The sequence below is a fragment of the Pan paniscus genome, chromosome 14 (genome assembly GCF_029289425.2).
Source record: "Pan paniscus chromosome 14, NHGRI_mPanPan1-v2.0_pri, whole genome shotgun sequence".
Classification (NCBI taxonomy): domain Eukaryota; kingdom Metazoa; phylum Chordata; class Mammalia; order Primates; family Hominidae; genus Pan; species Pan paniscus.
Window position 1 is genome coordinate 43929811 of NC_073263.2, and position 14914 is coordinate 43944724.

The 14914-nt window shown below is 39.3% G+C and overlaps 1 protein-coding gene across 3 annotated transcripts in view; it reads right to left on the minus strand.

Annotated features, from left to right (window-relative positions):
- Positions 1–2981: 2981 nt before the first annotated feature.
- The window catches only part of TSC22D1 (TSC22 domain family member 1), a 145448-nt gene continuing 133515 nt past the window's right edge, over positions 2982–14914 (minus strand). Inside the window, exons 1-3 of one of the 3 annotated variants that reach the window (XM_008959813.4) lie at positions 5959–7131; positions 5502–5553; positions 2982–4341 (exon numbers count right to left, since the gene is read on the minus strand). In XM_008959813.4, the coding sequence (XP_008958061.1) occupies positions 4084–4341; positions 5502–5553; positions 5959–6083 (435 nt within the window). In that variant the 5' untranslated portion in view covers positions 6084–7131 and the 3' untranslated portion in view covers positions 2982–4083. Of the gene's footprint in view, positions 4342–5501; positions 5554–5958; positions 7132–14914 lie in introns of those variants that run through there. The other 2 variants (XM_014344495.4, XM_003807666.5) reach the window with 2 other exon arrangements.

The window sequence follows — 14914 nt, forward strand, 5'->3', positions numbered from 1 at the left end:
AAAGAAATTAATAATTTAAGATATATATATACTCCACCTGTAATCATTTCCTTCCACCAATATTATTTCTGTAATATTGAAAATATTGGACACTGAAACATGGACAATTCCCAACGAATCCCTTCTCTAATTCACAGAAATGAAATGGCAGCCTTTTGCTATTATTTCTTTGATACAGAAAAAAACGGTGTGTTTCTATCTGTATTCCAAAGGACATTATTCCCATGTGTGTTTTCACAGTAAAGTTTAAACAGTCACTACTATTACCAAATACTAAATCAAAAGCTATTAGAAAATAAAGCTGCCACACCTTTATCCCTAAGAAAAATACAAAATTAAATATATAAACAAACATAAACAAGCAGATGAATGACTCAGAAATAATAGTAATGGTTAACACTCCTTGAACCCACCTCACTCTGAACTGTCTCTGTGCTGACAGCTTCCCAGCATCAGCCTCCCAAAACCCCTATGGGGATAGCATGTCCCCATTTTAAGCATGAGGAAACAGAGAACAACGAGGAACTTGCCTGAGGTCACTTAGCTAGTAACTAGCAGAGGAGCTAGGATTAAAACCAAATTAATTTTAGCCATTAAGTTAAATGAACAAACAAAAACAGTGCACGCACACACACGCACACACCCTCCCACCAAAAGTTCGAAGAATAAAATAAAGTCATTATCAGATGCAGAGGACTGTAGCATCTGTGGCAAGACAGGATCTTTGTGACCTGATCCAATCCTTATTTCACAGGTGAGAACTCAGGTCTGAAGGATTCTATTCCTGGTCCAAAGGTCAAACAGCTGATGACTGCAGGGCCAGGCCTGGCAGCCAGAAGCCTGCCTCTCAGCTCAGGGTCCTCCCACACACCAGTGCAGGAACCTACTGCACTGTCTGCTTCCAAGTTCTATCGGTGGGCACAGATCTCCACTTGCAGACAATGTTACCTAAGAGGGAGAGGAAACTTGATTTTCTCTGCCTCCATTTCTAAAAATCGTAATGCCACAATTGCTGCCTGAATGGATTTGAAGTTGACGTCTAAAAGCAGTCATGTTGTCAGGCCCTGGTAGTTTCAACTACTTATTTTACACAAAGCAAGAGCAGAGTAGTGTCTACATAGATTAATTTTCATTCCTAATTTTAGTTATAATTAACTTTTATACATTTCTTGTATAAATTTAAAGCTGTTCTGGCATTGCATATTTATTCCATAATGAAAAATAAAAGTTCTCTTTTAAAGTATGCAAAAAATGCACACAATTACTGAAATATGAACACTGTTCATTTGAAATAGAAAGTAGACGTTCATTCAAATCCATGTAAAATTCCTATTTCTCCTTCATTGAACGGGGGTTTCTCCTGCTGCAACTGATGTCATGAACACTCAGTGCTGGTACAGCATGCCATTCCCCTTAAAAATCTTTCCTTCTCCACAGAACATAAGTGCAACATAATCAGTTATATAATAACCCACAGGTCAATAAGACCTACACTCAGGTCTATAAGCAAGTAGCAAAATTCCTTTTTAAATTACCTTAAATATGTTTAAATATAAGTCAATCATCTCAAGTATGTTTAGTAATTACTAAAATGAGGAACATGTATGGAAAGACATCTTTTAATAATTCATTCTTATTTCACAAATATTCATTCAGCTGCCAAAATTTCATGAGTCTCACATTTTTAATAAAAAGACCCAAAGTTCCATTAAATAATGGAGAAAAAAGTTCTCCACCATCTTAATACACTGACATGAGATTTTTCAAATTTTCCACGATTACCACCTATGGTATTTTAAAGATCTTCATTAAAAACATAAAAAATGAAATGGCTAGGGATTTCTATTCACTATAGTTTTTTCAAGGAAATGTAATTACTACATAAGTATTCCTTTATTAAAGTTGAAGTTATATAACCAACAAGCCAATATGAAAGATTTTTCTTTACGTCCTTTTCAAATTCCCCCAAAATATCTTTATGACAACTGCTATCAGCCTATGGCAGTGAGCCATCCATTATTTCAACAGGATGCCCGTGTCACCACTTTATAACACATGCACGCTATCGAACAATTCTTTTTAGGGATCTTGGATGTCCCATTCACCTCTCAATCTCCCACCAGCTCTAGATGAGAGAAATGAATGATTCAGAAAGTTTGTCCTTGTTCTGCAAGGACTTAGACAAGCCTTAGAACTTGGGATTGGTCCAATTCCTACTGGGCAGGGGGCCACTGCTGAGGCCCTAGGTTGATAGATTACAGAGCCGGTAAACCCACCCCATTCACTTGCTCGCTCACGTTACTCCTACTGCAGAGTGGGATCCCTCAGGCTCACTCCTCAGGTGCTAGGGGCCAATCTGCCTCAGGATTCCTTCATGGTTTTAATTTTGGCCAGTTTTATAGTTATGCAGAATCAACTGCAAGGACATCCTTGCTCATCTGGTCCCACCTCAAATCATCTTTTGCTTAGACAAAACGAATTATCCCAAGAGCTAGAAACTCATCCTACACTAGGAGAAACATCCCAACCCAGGGTGACAGGGTTCTTAAAGTGGAAATCAGCTTCTCCAACTTCCGTCTTTTGATCCTAGATCTGCTTATTCCAATTATACACAGAATAAGGCTCCTTCTTCCTCTCAGTTCAGTAAAAAATTAAGATTTTCAAGGACTCCTACAATTTTAAAGCCAAAGGGGAATGTAAGAGATCATCTCTTTCAAACCCCTACATCCGTCCAGGAGTGAAGCAACCTGTCCAAGTCACACAGTAGTTAGAATTGAGCTGGACTCCTCCACTGTCTCTTCCCTTACCTGCTGAACAACTCAATGTGTCAATTTCCTTTTACTTCATGCAGTCAAATCACACCCCTACTTTTCCAATCATTCCACTGCCCTTCAGGATTTTACTAGTCAAATTGTTAACTTTACCTGGAAACAGTTGTGGAAATGACTGCCATTATGTTAACAGGGTCATATGAAAAACACTTATTTATCAACATTTATATGCTTTATTGAAAGTTGACAAGTGCAACAGTTAAATACAGTGACACCTTACAATTGTGTAGAGAACATGCACAGAAACATATGCATATAACTACTATACAGGTGATATGCAGAAACCCCTACTGGGAAATCCATTTCATTAGCTAGAACTGAGCATTTTTCAAAGTATTCAACCAGCTCAATTGAAAGACTTCAGTGAACAAGGATTTACTTCAGCGTATTCAGCAGCTAGATTTCAGATTACACAAAGTGAGTAACTGTGCCAAATTCTTAAAATTTCTTTAGGTGTGGTTTTTGTCATGTAGCAGTTTTTATGTAGATCTATATATAAAAGTCCACACCTCCTCAGACAGCCAATGAAACAACTAAATTTCAATCTGTACAACCTAAATAGTAGTTACAGTCCTCTATTGTACAAAATAGTTACACTACATACACAAATATACAATAAGCAAAACAACCTTCATGGTAAGATAGCCTAGGTCCCAGCTACCTGTCACCATTTTGTCACTCTCATAGTTTTGTGTCATCCATTGTTTGAGAAGAAAGAGGCACAGTACTATTGTTTTTTATGAATTTTGGTGACAGTTGTCAAATTTGTACAGTGAACTCTGTTCCCCCTCATTTTAGTCTTTTTACCCTCAAGTTCCTCCCGGGGGGAGGAGAGGAGAGAGGCGAGTCCAGTGAGGAGCTCCATCGCTTCACAACCCCATGTAGGACACTAAGCGCAAGCAGGAGAGAGAACCCTTGGAAGTGAGGGGTAGGGAGCCGGAAGGGATGGAAAGGCACACAGCTCCTGAGCATGAATTAAACCATTTCTCAGATATCTGCCAAGCTGCATGAGGTCCCAGTATATCCATGCTAATTCTCGGATTAACCTTTAATTCACCCAACTAAGAAATTTCTCCAAGCCATAAGCATATGAGTGTTTAATACTGGAAAAGAGATAATGGCACATGTCAGTCTCACGTCTCTTTCGCAGCGAGCAATGAAATGGGTGACTGTGGAGGCAGATTCTCCCTAGCACATCTTCTCCGTCTGTTCAGTTCACACGCAGCAGCCAGTTCTGCGGGGGCATAGGCAGCTATGCGGTTGGTCCTGAGCCCTGCGATGCTGGCTGGGCAGGGGGCTGTGTGGTGCCCTGTGGCTGGGTGGTGGCAGGGGGGGAGCCAGTCTGCAGCTGGGCCTGAAACTGGGCAAGCTGCTCAGGACTGGCCAGTGTCTTCAGCAGATTGTTCTCCTGCTCCAGCTGGGAATTTTTCTCTATTAGTTCTTTGATTTGCTCTTTGAGGACCTCCACTTCTTCTCTGACCGCATACATCAAATGGCTTTTCACTAGATCCTGGAAAGAAGACAGAAAAGGTTTAACTCATTATTTGGTATTTTCTGGACTCTTTGAGTTTCCAAGACATTATTTTACATGGATCTCCCTAACTATTTACATATTCCGCCTTTAAAGTTGGTTCAATGACACTTGGGGAAATCTGAATACAACCATGACCGTACAATACTTGAGTTTAACGTATAAATGATCAAGCTTTGTAAAAGTCTGTGCTTCTCTGCAGACGTTGGCCAGAAACGCCCAAGTAAGGCTTCCTGAGACTGGGCCAGAGCCGGGCGCTGGGTCCCCGACTGAGACCAGCAACAGGAATGTCCAAGCCACAGCGCGCCCACCGCGTCCCCGCCCGCAGGCCCCGCCCCGCGCTCGCCCGGAGCCGCCTCCTTCAGCACCGGCTGCAGCCAGTTCCTACCGAACATGTTGCCGCATTTTCTTCCCTCCACCCCGCCCCCCTCTTTTCGTGATTAAGCTGACATCACAGAAACCTGGGCAGACGTCGCAGCCAATGGGAGCCCGAGTTATTTATAGCTCCGAATTAAAGGTTCAGAGTTTGCCTAGCAACAGTGGGCAGAGAATCCCGTGAGAAGAGCCACAGGCGCTGCTCCAATAACAAAGAACGGCCAAGGCGGAAATAAAAAATAGGAGAAATCCAGGCGCAGGCTAAGAAAACAAAACTTTTTCTCTGATTCTTCTTCATTGTGAAGGAGCCCGCGCCACCGGGGACCCGTTTGTGCACCGTCTAGAAGACCCTTATCCAGGATCCCGACTTCTGGGGCCCTCCCCACCTCCTGGCTCCCTAGTAAAATATTAGGATTCCTAGTAAAGCCACATCGCTAAAGGTGTGCTCACGACCAGCCGAAGGAGATAGTTGGCCAGCGCTTCCCTAATAAATCCCCAGCAAAAAGGGTCACCGTGAGAAAATCCCCTCGTGTGAAACCAGTCCGGGGAAGAAGACCATTTAATACCCGCAGGGCCCCTTTCTCCCTCCACGGCTGCCGTGGTAGGTGGCTCCACGCTGGCCGAATGGAGACAGCGCCGGCATTTCTACGCGCATCAAGAGCAATCATCATCATCTGAACTTAGGGATTGCACTGGTTCCACAAAACATCTTATTTTTGTGCTGTGCCCACATTTAGTATAAATGATTTTTCATCAGTACATACCATAGCTTGCTCGATTTTGTTGTCAATAGCTACCACACTTGCACCAGAGGAGCTGAAAAAGAGGGAAAAAGGTCATCGATAAATGGAATTTATCTTAAGCGTCCAAGATAAAAAGGATCTCCCAATTTTGTGATATTGCTAGCATCATATTTTGAATGTTATTTAACACTATGTAATGTATCACCCTCCAGAAAATGCCAGCCCCTCTCTTACTAACGAATATCCAGGCATCTCCCTATTTTAGTAAGCCACAAAGGACTAAATTACATAATGTGGGGAAAGCCTGTTCTCTGGCCAGACTTGCAAAAATAAGTTTTTTTAACATTTCGAAAAACAGCATCCATGTCACCATAATCTCTCAGCAATGGACAAAGGAATTCGTCTTGCTATCTTTCACCTGTATTATTATAAGTATCCCACGAATAAATTTAAAGAAACTATCTTAGCCGACATTTACCTATTATCAAGTCTCACAGAAGCGTTTTCAGTCCCCAGCAAGGATGACAAGAAAGAAATTGAAAAATGTCTCAGCTGGTAAACTCCTAGATCCATCGCCACTGGTCTACACCATTGGGATTTCATGCAACTGCAGCCAAAAACACCCTCGTGGAAAAAAAGAGGGAACACCAGCAGCCTTGTATAAGCTAGATAAAATCTTCTGGCTTTCCGCAGCCCAGGGAGAAATAGAAAACGGCAGCCCTAATTTAAAGAAACCCAGCTTCTAGGGCTTGATGATCCCAGGAAGATGCGGATCCCAGTGCCGTGCAAAGGCGCTTCCCAGATCCGCAGCCGGGCTCCACTCAGCTCTAGACCAGGACTCCCAGTCTTAGTGCAAAATATATGCAGGAAAGAGCTGCGCCGATTGGCCGGCACGCCACTGGGACCGCCCCCTTCTCCCTTCCCCTTCTCCCTTCCAGGTCCTCCCGCTTCCCTGCTTCCCCGCCTCCCCCCACCCCCACCTCCGCCCCCATTCTCCAGATCCCGCTCGTGGGGTGGGCTGGCCTGGCGCGGGCCGTGCTCAGAGGGAGTGGGGTGCTGGGTTCGGAGGTTTCCAGGGCGGCCTCAAAACACTGGGCCATTGCTTCGGCAGAAAATGTGAAGGGTCCCTGAAAAATACTATGGGGGCCCCCACACGTGCTTACGTTTAAGGGAGTCAGACCCCGGTCCCCGGAGCTGTGTCCCGCGGCTGCTTAACGGCGAAAGCTTCCTATTTGCAACCAGAACCGTCTGAGCTACTGGGCATGCCCAGTCCCACCACTGTAAGACTTCGAGTGTCTTGATTTCAATTATCTAGTTCTTACCGGCAGCGGTACTGGGAGGATTTTATAGACGGTTTTATTTTTAAAGATAATAATCATCCTGCAATCATGCTATTTTTTTAATTTTAGAGGGAAAAAAATCACATTTGCTCTTTGAGAGATACTACCTTTTGTTTTACAGAAACAAAACAAAAAACATTATATATTCTTTGCTAGGCATGAGGGAAAGACTCCAGATAAAATCCAGGATCTTCCCAAAAAGCCCCTAGAGCCACAAACCTTGAAATCACATCTCCCTATTAGCATCTTCTCCCCAGTAATTAAATATGCCTTCTTCTATTTAGACCCAGAAAAGTCAATCCACAGGTTGAATTCCACATAGATCTATTTTTAGTTAAGTCCCTAAGGCACGTTTTGGAAGCTGAGTGACAATTCCTCTAAGACTCAATCCCTCAATCCTATGAGCCTTCTTACATCAGAGGGATTGAAATATTATAAAGTATGTATTCAAAGCATACAAATCCTTGAAGTTAGTCTCTGCCCATTTGCAGTGTCCAGAACCAGAAAAGGGAGGATATAATGGTGGTTAAAAATAGTTAAGCAGCCAATAGATGCTGTAGGCTAACCTCTGTTTCACCCTCTTGGCCACACTGACCAAATAATTCCCTTCTCCAAACCAAAATCGAGAGATGTGGGTATAAAATAGCTTAACCCTTTCAAAATTTTCTATATTAATTTAAAATACTTGCAGGGATGCATCAATTAAGGCTACAATTTAATATACTAGAAATCTAAGCCCTGAAGTTTGCTAAATTATAATACAACATAAACAGTTTCCAAGTCAATACATGCGAGAAAGAAAACTTAACCTCTACAATACTGCCCTCTAATGGCATAATATAAAAACCAAAAAATCTACAAAGTACTTGGGGAGACCTCTCTAATCTGTAGATAAAATTGTGTCATCACAAATAATTCCAACATAAAATCTGACTGTAGAACATATATATGTAATACACACACATGCACAAACACACACAGTCTTCTCTCCCAAATAAGCATCTTTCCTCAAGCAGCATCCTTTTCTAAAATTGCCATCAGATCCATTTAGACAGTTTTTAAGTTGACTCAATGCTGGTAGTGGGGGTAGGTAGATTTGGTTTTCAGAAACTGTCCAAAGTTATTAGGAACCAGACCAGATCAGTGAGCACAGTAAATGATGAAGACCACAATTCTCTTTTGGGTTAAAAACCAAAGTGTGACTAACTATAAAGTGATGAGATTCCCTTTTTACTGAAAGGTTCATATTCTCCAAATTTTAAGGCTTGGCTTTTGAATAACAATAATTGTTAACATATTTATAATTTATAAAAATTACATATATTAACTCATATGATGCTTTAAAAAAAAAGATACCCATTTCCAACAAAAGGAGACTAAGTAGCTTAGAAATCGTAATTTTTTGGGAAGCTGGCATGTGGTCCCTATGTCTATGAATGCTAACCAGAATATTATTTACTACATGATAGTCTCTATATTTTGAAAGTTAAAGTTATACCTAAAACTATTTGTATGCTAAATTCCATTTACATGTTTTAACTGAATGCCAACTTCATGAAAAAAGGGTATTAAAGCACCATTTAAGGTATAAAAAGAGCTTTAAAAAACAAAACTCTAAGGTCATATAAAAAATTTTTTAAATTCCCAGCTGGAGTTTTAAAAAATTAATTAACTGAATTTATTCATGCTGTTCTTCAACATAAACAGAAAGCTGTTTTTATTTCAATCATTTTAACTGGTCATCCATTGTATCAAGCAAGAGAAGCAAATATAAGCAACCATAGTCTATTTAACCCATTTTCCTATGGAAGGACATTACAGTTATTGTTAATACTTGGATATTTTAAATAAAATTGCAAGGAACATCCTTCTACATACATCCTTGAACATGTATGTGTGTGTGCACACTTCTGGAGAATTTGTTGAGCCAAAGGATAGGCAACTAAAAAAATGATTAGAAATCTAATTTTTTCATATATTTCACATAAATATGCTAGATTCCTTTAAAACTAGACTTCTGTATGAAAACTGAAAAGACATAATTTGAAAAAGAAGGCAAAGGAAATGGAAAGCTCCATGGAGGGAAAACCCTTGGATCAGAAATGTCCGTGGCACAAATGGCTAGAATTACATTCAAAGGCTCTTCTAATTGCAAGACAAACGATCCATATGTCTGGTGCCTCGTCAGAGCTCACTGAGACTTGCTGACAGGGCAGAGAAAAATACTACAAGGCTTCCAGGAGAGATCCTTAAAGCCATGGACCATATAAGTCTATTTCAGGCACTGAGCAAAGATCAGGAGGTATCACCTCAGTGGGAACTCATACACATTAAACAGCCTGGACAATTGAGATTGAGGTATTTTCTAGTGTTGTCTGCCTAAAAGCCTTTTTACATAGATTCCAATTCAACTGCTACTGCATATTGGTAGCAAGCATGACAGGATAGGAAAAGAGGAACAGGCCTGAGTGTTTCTGGTTCCTATAACATGTGCTTTTCTTCCAAACTTAATCTGACTTGGCCAACACGGGTACAGTTGGAGATTCAGCACTGAAATAGAGCAACCTCTTTCTCCCCCTATCCAAACTCCTTGCAAATCTAAAACAACTGCCAGGAAAGAAGTGAAGGCACATTACCCTGTACCTGACCAAATCACTGCTGTCTAAGGACTCCCACGTCACCTCCATTTTTCTAGTTTACTCTCACTAGGCATGGCAATATACTTACCAGGTTTAACAAATGAAACTACAGGACTATCAGTTAAATGTGAATGGCAGAAAAACAACAAATAGTGTTTTAGTGTTGGGTCCCACACACTGTCAAAACAAGAAGAAATGCCAAAGAAATGGCTGTTAAATTCAACCACATTTTACATTTCCTTATCTCCACAGAAAGGCTGGTTGGAAAAAGCTTCCAAAAAGTAGAACAGTGGCCGGGCGCGAGCGCGATGGCTCATGCCTGTAATCCCAACACTCTGAGAGGGTGAGATGGGCGGATCACTTGAAGTCAGGATTTCAAGACCAGCCTTGCCAACATGGTAAAACCCCGTCTCCACTTAAAAATAAATAAATAAATAAATTAGCTGGGCGTGGTGGCACATGTCTATAATCCCAGCTACTGGGGAGGCTGACGAAGAATTGCTTGAACCCAGGAGGCAGAGGTTGCAGTGACCTGAGATCCCATCATTGCACTCCAGCCTAGGCAACAGGGCAAGGCTCTGTCTCAAAAAAAAAAAAAAAAAAAAAAAAAAAAAATCGGAAAAGAAAAAGGATAAATCTAGGAGGTCCAACATCAAAATAGGATGCATTTCTATTTTGGAGAGAGAACAGAAGGAAGAGAATTATCAAATAATTTAAGAATTGTTCCAGAACTGAAGGACACAAGTCTCCAGTTAAATGAGATGACCAAATGCCCACCACAAGAAATGAAAAAACCCTCCACCAAAGCACACCACCCTGAAACCTTAATCACTAGGCATAGAGAGAAAATACTAAAAGCTTCCAAATGGAAGAAACAAGTTACAAACACAGGGACTAGCAACAGAACCACTTTGCTGGCAGTCAGAAAAAGATGAAGAAAATGTCTTTAAAATTCTGAGAGAAAAGAGTTTTTTTATCCAGAATTCTTTACTTGGCCAAATCATCATTTGAGTGTAAAGGTAGAATTAAAACATTTTTAGATATTTCAGACACCAAAATGGAGGAGCAAATCAAGAAAAAAGGCAGACATAGGAAATAGGAACCAGGAACTCAGATACTGGAGGAAAGGAAGGGAATCAGCAGGCTGGAGTGCAGGGAGATCTCAGGGGGACTGCTGCTGGACAAGCCCAAGCTGCAGCTGGTCTGTACCTGGTCTGCAATGGTAAGGGAAGATGGAGAACTCCAGGAGGGAGAGCTTCTGTGCTAATGAACACACAGATTATCTAACACATCTAAGCATTTGCAGGGCACAGGGGAGCTACTGATAGGTATATGATAGATCTAATGGAACAATTAGATAAGCTCAAAGGCAGTTTTACTGAAAACAGAGCAAGGAAGAAAACACGGAATGCTCATAAAATATACATGACCCATATTATTTTTTCATTTTTTTGTGGATTTACCTTTTAAAAGTTAACTTTATTGAGAAGGTAACAGGAAGAAAAATTCCATGGCAGGAATGGTTTAAAACTGCTAAATCCTAATCTACTACAACTTGATTACCTAACATCTAAAATGGAAAAAGCAAGAAATAGTGTAAGTATAAATATATTACATAGAAATGTGGAGGTAAAAATGAGAAAAAACAACTAAAACTTAAAAGTGGCTGCGTCTAAGGCACCGACTGGATAAGTGAAAAAAGAGAACTGCTATTTTTTTCTATTCATTCTATTTGCTTTTTGGGTATGTACATTTATTTTGATTAAAAAATTTAAATAAAATAAATTTTAAACACTTCAAAATAAAAGAAAGGTTTATAGGGATCTGCAGCAGTTCTTCCTGCTTCCAGGCTTCAGCAGAGCCCTTAGCACACCTGCATGTGAGGAAACTACCCGAGGCTGGGGAAAGAACCACCCAAAAGAAGCAAGCAGAACAATTTTCAGAAATCACATAGGGTAGGCACCAGTTGGTATTACCACCCACCAGCCTAAATGAAAAAAAAACTCTGTAAAAAGGGATATCAGATATTCAGAAGTATACTGCCTAAGTCTCCTTCTGAATGCTTAGAAGAATTCTAATTCCCTTCAGTCTAGGACTAATTTAAGGGAAAAATGAGTCCTAGACTGAAGAGTGTTTTGGTCCTACATAAAGCAGTTTAAAAGGAAGCCCTGAAAGGTCAAACTGTTTCCAAGTAACTTAATTTTCTCTCAAAACAAAGCTCAAGAATATTTAATAAAGTCTCTAGCATCCAATAATTCACAATGTCTGGCATCCAATAAAAAGTACTAGGCATAAAAACAAGCAGGGAAATATCACTCATGAGGAGAAAAATTAATCAAAATGACCCAGTTATGACAAAGATGATTTATAGACAGGAACATTAAAAACAGTTATAACTATATTTCATATGTTCAAGAAAGTAGAGGAAAACATTAGCATATTAAGGACAGGTGTGAGAAATGTAAGAAAACCTAAATTAAATTATCAAGGTGAAAAATACAATATTTGAGAAGAAAAATACACTAGATGAGATTAACAGTAGATTAGATAGGGCAGAAGAAGTATTAGTGATATATGAGCAATAGAAACTATCCAAAATAAAACACAGAAGAAACGTTGAATAAAAAGAACAAATCGGCCAGGTGTGGTGGCTCATGCCTGTAATCCCAGCACTTTGGGAGGCCGAGGCAGGTGGATCTCTTTAGGTCAGGCATTTGAGACAAGCCTGGCCAATATGGTGAAACCCCATCTCTACTAAAAATATAAAATAGCTGGGCGTTGTGGCACACACCTGTAATCCCAGCTACCTGGGAGGCTGGAGAACTGCATGAACCCAGGAGGCAGAGGTTGGAGTGAGCCGAGATTGCGCCACTGCACTCCAGCCTGGGCCACAGAGCCACAGAGCGAGACTCTGTCAAAAAAAAAAAAAAAAAAAAAAAAAGAATGAAAAAGAACAAATCAAAAAAAGAACAAAGTGTCGATAAGCTATGGGACAGTTTCAAGCAACCAACTATATCTGTAGTGAAGTCCCTGAAAAAAAAAAAAAAGGAGAGAAAACATTTTAAGAAATAACAGTAATTTTCCTCACATTTTACTAAAACAATAACCTACAGATCCAAGAAGCTAAACAAACCCCAAACAAGAGAATTGTGAAGAAGTCTACAAGGTGTATCATAATCAAATTGCTTACTATCAGTGATAAAATCTTAGAAGCAGCCGGAAAAAATTGTTATGTACAGAGCAACAAAGAATGATAGCCGACTTCTGGTTGGAAACAATGCTAGCCAGAAGACAGTGCAGCAACATCTTTAACTGAAAGAAAAAAAAAAAAAACCTGTCAATCTGTAATTCTATGTCCAGTGAAAACATCTTTCAGAAATTTAAGGTGAAATTAAGACTTTTTCAGACATACAAAAGCTGGAAGGATTCATCACTGTTAACTCCTTCAGACAGAAGGAAAATGATACCAGATGAAAAAACTAGATCTACGCAAGAGTGTGAAGAGCACCAGAAATGATAACTAATGGTTAAATACAAAAACTTTTCCCCCTTACTATTTAAATCTAAGATAACTGACTGTTGCCAGGTGCAGTGCCACATACCTGTAGTCCCAGCTTCTCAAGAGGCTGAGGTGGGAGAACCACTTGAGCCTAGCTAGGAGTTTGAGACCAGCCTGGGCAACATACTGAGGCTCTGTCTATAATAATCATTGACTGTTTAAAGCAAAAATAACAATGTACGGGAATGTACTACAATATGTAGATGTAAAATGTATGACAAAGATAGAACAACGGCTAAGAAGGGAGAAGGAAAATATACTGCTGAGTACACTATGATAAGTTAAAGATGTATGCTATAAACTCTAAATCTAATAAAGCTAACACAGGAGGATAAAATGGAATCATAGGAAAATGTATAATCTAAAAGAAAGAATAAGAGGAAAAGGGGAATAAAGAATAGAATAAAAAATGAATACCAAGATAGCAGATTTAAACCAACTGTATCAATAATCACATTAGGCTGGGCATGGTGGCTCACGCCTGTAATCCCAGCACTTTGGGAGGCCCAGGTGGGTGGGTCACTTGAGTTCAAGACCAGCCTGGCCAATATGGTAAAAACCCATCTCTACTAAAAATACAAAAATTAGCTGTGCATAGTGGCATACGCCTGTAATCCCAGCTACTTGGGAGCTGAGGCAGGAGAATCGCTTGAACCCGGGAGGCAGAGGCTGCAGTGACTCAAGATTGCACCACTGTACTCCAGCCTGGGGAACAGAGCAAGACTCTGTCTCAAAAAAAAAAAAAAAAAAAAAGAAAGAAAAGAAAAGAAAAAGAAAAGAAAACAATAATGACATTAGATATAAATGGTCTCAATTAAGCACCTCAATTAAAAAGCAGATACTGCCAGTTTGGATGAAAAAGCAAGATACAACTATATACTGCCTATAAGAAATATACTTTAAATATAAAAACACAAATAGGTACAATAAGAATATGGAAGAAGATATTCCATGTTAACAATAAAAGAAAGCTGAGGTGGCTATATTACTCAAAGTAGACTGCAGTGCAAAGAATATTATAAAGAATAAAGGTCATTATAATGATAAAAGGTCGATCTGACTACAATGTAATTAAATTAGAAATCAATAACATGAGATTATCTGAAAAATACTTGGGGAAAAAATACACACATCTAGGTAACCCATGGGTCAAATAAGCAATCAAAAGGAAAATTAGGAAGTATTCTGAACTGAATGAAAATAAAAACAAGGCATATCAAAATTTATTTCAATAAATTTAACAATTTAAACAAAAATGGACAAATTCTTATAAAGACACAACCTACCAAAACTCACATGAGAAGAAATAGATAACTTGAATAGTCCTGTATCTATTTACAAAATTGAATTTATAGTTTAAACTCTTTCTATAAAGAAAACCTCAAGCTCAAATGGTTTCACTGGTAAATTCCACTAAATATTTAAAGAAAGAAATAATATCAATTCTATACAAACTCTTCCAGAGAGAGAGAAAATTTTAAAAAACTACTTTACAACTCATTCTATGAGACCAGCATTCCCTAAACACTAAAGCCAGATAAAGACATTATAAAAAAGAAAAACTACAGACTAATAGCTCTGATAAACATAGATGCAAAAGTTCTTAGCAAAATTTTAGCAAATCAAATCCAACTATATATACAAAGAGTAATATATTATGAACAAATGGCATTTATCCTGGGAATGCAAAGTAAACATTCAAAAATCAATGTAATTCACCCTATCAACAGGCTAAAAAGAAAAATATATAAAGATAATCTCATTATATGCAGAAAAAAGCATTTGACAAAATCACCATCCATTCATGATTTTTAAAAAAGGAAAAAAAGTGTTTAAGCAAAATAGGAATTGGAGGGAACTTCCTCAACCTGATAAGGGACATCTACAAAAAACATT